The sequence below is a fragment of the Lathyrus oleraceus genome, chromosome 5 (genome assembly GCF_024323335.1).
Source record: "Lathyrus oleraceus cultivar Zhongwan6 chromosome 5, CAAS_Psat_ZW6_1.0, whole genome shotgun sequence".
NCBI classification, from domain to species: domain Eukaryota; kingdom Viridiplantae; phylum Streptophyta; class Magnoliopsida; order Fabales; family Fabaceae; genus Lathyrus; species Lathyrus oleraceus.
The window spans coordinates 629,831,310-629,836,140 of NC_066583.1; the positions used below are offsets into that span (position 1 = coordinate 629,831,310).

General features: G+C 26.8%; 1 protein-coding gene across 1 annotated transcript; it reads left to right on the forward strand.

The window, feature by feature from the left end:
- Nucleotides 1-571: 571 nt before the first annotated feature.
- LOC127083597 (EPIDERMAL PATTERNING FACTOR-like protein 3) lies at nucleotides 572-1,675 on the forward strand. Its single transcript, XM_051023909.1, has 3 exons — nucleotides 572-1,115; nucleotides 1,226-1,290; nucleotides 1,379-1,675. Exons 1-3 carry the CDS (start codon nucleotides 1,013-1,015, stop codon nucleotides 1,595-1,597), a joined length of 387 nt encoding a protein of 128 aa, XP_050879866.1. The 5' UTR covers nucleotides 572-1,012; the 3' UTR covers nucleotides 1,598-1,675.
- Nucleotides 1,676-4,831: the final 3,156 nt, after the last annotated feature.

A 4,831-nucleotide genomic window follows, 5' to 3' on the forward strand; every position in this document is an offset into this window, starting at 1 on the left:
ATATCATGCACCATATTATCAGACCATAGAGTACACATCCAAATTAAATTCCATAAAAAAATGAATGGCTCAAATCTGATATTGGTAATGATAACTTACCTGTTTCCCAACAACAACCAACTCATGAAAAGCTGACCCTAGTACAAAAAACATTTAATGTATTCCACTACTAATAACAAACTCATTCATTACATATCTCAGAAGATGATGCTCTTTACTTTGCTTTCCATTTCATAAAACTTCATAAAACTGACACTCTAGCTGTGTGCCATATCGATTTGATTTCTTTCTTCCTTATACGGTAATCACAGTATCTATAAGACAAAGACTCTGCAGTCTAGGTCTCAAAATTATTATTATTATTTATTTTAATATATAAATATTAAATACTAGTATATTTTATCCGAAATCAAATATATTAATTATTCAATAAATCTGGAAAATATAATATATATGACTCAGTATATATATCTGATATGACACCAACCAAATATATTAATTATTCAATAATTCAGAAAAAAATATATAATATATTTTATAGATAATACATAGGTTATTAAATGAATTTGAAAAAAAATACCAGTACTATAAGATAATAGTTATAGGTATGTATAGACTGAAATTGGGTGCTGTTATTCTGAACAAATAGAGAGCCATATATAGCAGCACCCTTTTAGGTTGATTTGAGGCAGAGAGTGAGAGAGGGAGAGAGAGAGTATTGAAAGTTAAGCAAGTAATCTAACCTTATAGGTAGTGGAAAAACTGAACAGAGTGGTCTTAGGAGTTGTCAAATGAATAGGTGAAACTTGTTGATCAGTGTGTAACAAGAAACTACCAGAATCACTTGTGTGTTTCTAAAGCAAAATCTCAAAGAGTGTCATCTTTTTGGGAATAACAACTTTCTCATCTCTTATAGCCTCTCCCCTCTCTCTCTCTCTCTCTCTTCTTAGTATATACAGCAATAATCATCACACCTTGTTGCATCTTCATCACATTCATCATTTGATTCATCATGAAAGGAAGATTGTTCTATTTTATGCTAGCTATGAATCTACTGAGTTGTGTTTCTGTAGCTAAAAGACCCTTTTTTTCAACTCATGCAATGTCCCATCAAGGTTAGTTATTTAACCCTTATTTTTTTAGTATTTCTCTTTTAAACTTAGATCTTAATTACAGTAGTATTTTTCAAAGTACACTACTTATATATCTTTCATTAATATATCAGATCCAAAAGATGCACCAGCACCAGCACTAGCACTAGCACCATACCAAACCATAGAGTCAAAAAAGGTGAGTTTTCTAACATTATGTAAATTTTGATGCATTGTACTAATATTATACCACAACCATAATCCTAATTAATTATATGCAAATGAAGGTAAGAGAAAGTATAAAGCCAGAGAATATAGGGATGAGTAACATCAAGATAGGGTCAAGTCCACCAAGCTGTGAGCATAAATGTTATGGATGCAAACCATGTGAAGCAATTCAAGTTCCAAGTAAAAGCAGAAGGAGAAGTCATTTGGGGCTTGAGTATGCAAATTATGAACCTGAGAGCTGGAAATGCAAATGTGGTCCTTCTTTCTATAGTCCATGATCATTGAATTATATGTATAATTCATCTCTTAGCTAGGTTCATATTATATATATTTTGTTCCTTTGTACAAATCTCAAAGTTTAAAGGATTTTAATATTATTATTATTAGCTAAGTTAGTCATTGTGAGTTTGTGATTGCAATGAATGGCAATATTGTTAATTGTTGTATGACTTATACATATATGTATGTAAACATTACTATGTACAATGACTTACATGGCTATAACTTTCTTCTTTTGTTGTTGTTAATGCCAACATAAAGAAGAAAATAGTATGAAGGTTTTTTAAGGAAAAATGACGATTTTTTTATGACGAAAAAACTATAAAATTATAATTTTAAAATTTTAAATGGTGTTATGAAATTAATTAAAATAAGAGTAAATAAAAGTAGAGGAAAATTAAATTTAAAGAATTTGAAAAATGGAGAAAAAGCTAAAGATAAAAGAAGGTCATCATTCTATTATTTATATTAAATTATTAAATAATTTATTCTATGTGTTCCTAATGACTAAGAGGTATGATATACAAATTTAACTATAAAAAGATCCGTTTACTTAATTTTACCCGATACCTAACTCATATATATATATATATATATATATATATATATATATATATATATATATATATATATATATATATATATATATATATATATATATATATATATATATATACTTCATACCCGTAAACATCATTTTTTTGAATAAATTATAAGATAGAAAAATTCTTTTGTTTCGTGTTGTTGTTCCTCTAACACCAACATTTAACAAATCATTTTTCTATTCTACAATCTATCTCACATAACGGTGTTGTTGTTTTTATCGCATGCCAATGTTAAATGGTAAAAGAAAATATTGTTATATTTTAGAATAACTTCCCAATGTTGTCATTCAAATAAAATATTCTATAATATATTTTTTTTTTCAGTTGATAATATTGAGAAATATATTCATATAATCACAATGTTGTTGTTTCACAATAATATGTTGAAATTTTTGTTTAGAATATAATATTTTGTTTGATTATTGCAACACACAATGAAACTTGTGAATGGTAAAAAATTGAAAAAGGAAACCGTACATGTTACTTTTAATTTTTTTCATTCATCATTTTTTACAATAGAAGTAATCTATTACCTCGGTGGATTTAAACACTGAAGAAAAAAGTCTCTATTTTATTTTATTTAAAAAAACAAAAACATTTCATCTCGAATATTTTGTCAAAACTGAAGGGTAAAATGTGCGAGTTTATTGATTTCTTTTCTGTCCATAAAAAAATCTTTGTCGCTCATTTATTGAGTATCAACACTCGAGACACTTTCAACACATTAATCCACAAGAAACATTAGTGATTCGCATAAAGTAGAGGTAAAAATAGGCTGGACTGAGCTATGATTTGTCAAGCCTAAGCTTGACCTCCCAAAAAAATGTAAGCCTAAGTCTGACCTGTAGCCTACCATAGGCTTAATTTTAAGCTTGAGTCTGACCTTTTTGATGGTCTAGTTAGCCTGTTAGCCTACATAAAAGCCTATTTATTATAGACATATGTTAATAAGCAATTCAAATCATTTTTAAATAGACTAACAAACTAATAGACCAATGAGAATAAAAATTTGTTTCCATTAACTTATTTTAACTTACCTATTAGCATAAATTTTGTGAGATTATTTGTTTAAGAAAACTTATGAAAATAAATTATGACGTTGTTCATAAGGTATTTTCATCTTATTTTTATAACTTCTCCAAGATAACTAAGTTTTATTTATGTATTTTAATTTAAAGTACAAAATATAACATAATGATAATAAAAAAAATTATTCATAAAATATTTAAATAGGTTGGCCTTATATGCTTAAAATACTTTTTATGGCCTGACACATAACCTTTTTTTAACTAAATAGACTTATAAAAAAACATAAACATTTTCTATTTAAAAAAAGTTTGGACTGGCCGAAGCCTCTGTAGGCTAGGTCGTAGGCCCTACTAGCCAGCCTGACCTATTTCCACCCCTAGCGTGAAGGCGTCACAACAATCATTCAAAACGATAACGTCACACTATATATCTGAATCACAAATATTATGAATATCCAACATTGATCATGAAAATATTAGGATTGAAAAAAGCGAAATTTAAAGGAAAGTAGAAATAATCTTTGTGATGGATTACATGAGCAAAAAATAATATTGATGAAAGGTGTGTTCTTTACATAATAACTTGTCTTTATACATGATAAATTAGTTTCTTTATCTAACATTTATTAATTTTATATATCAGAATCAATTGAATTAGAAGTCATCGAGAGTATCTTACAATATACATATATGCACCATCTTCTAACACTTTATCTTCACCAAGATTCACAAGGGTGATGATGAAGATGTTTCATAATTCTTCTTCATAATTGTACTTAAAGGTTTAAATAAAAATAATATACAATTATGAAAATTTAATATTTGTAAACAACATATATATATATATATATATATATATATATATATATATATATATATATATATATATATATTAGTTTGTTTTCACCTCATTTATTTGTGAATTTAATTGAAATACACTGATAGATAAAGTTGTGCATTTTAATATAAAATATGAAATTACATATGATGGAATTCGAACTCATGCGCAGTACACATTATCCCTCAGTTTTATAAAAATTAAGTTAAAATGAATAAATTTTATGACACCTTTAGTTACCTCACATTGTAAACTAAGGTAAATTCATTTTCTTGCCGAAATAAAATATATATATATATTTTGTAGTAGAATTGTCATGTCATCAAAATTTGGGTCATAAAATATCTCACAAGAGGAATGAATTTGATCAAGAAAAAATAGAAGTAAATGAAAAATATTTCTCCTCTCATTAATGAAAAGGGAATTAAGAGAATTTTGGGACATAGGAGCTTCATATATATATATATATATATATATATATATATATATATATTAATTAGTATTTTTAGAGATTTTATGGACTTTTCAGATGTCTTATATTTTTTCGAAATTATTAATAGATGAATGAATAAGAAATTGAAAAGCAAAATTCACTAATGTAAAGAAAACAACAATATATCATATTTTCTCTTTTCAAACAAGAGTACTCCAACCCCCTCACATCCATTGAGAGATTTCACTATGTTAGAAAATGTTATAGTCTACTACTAGGAGACTCTCTTAACTTTCTAACATAATCAAGAAGGCACACAGCCTTCTAAT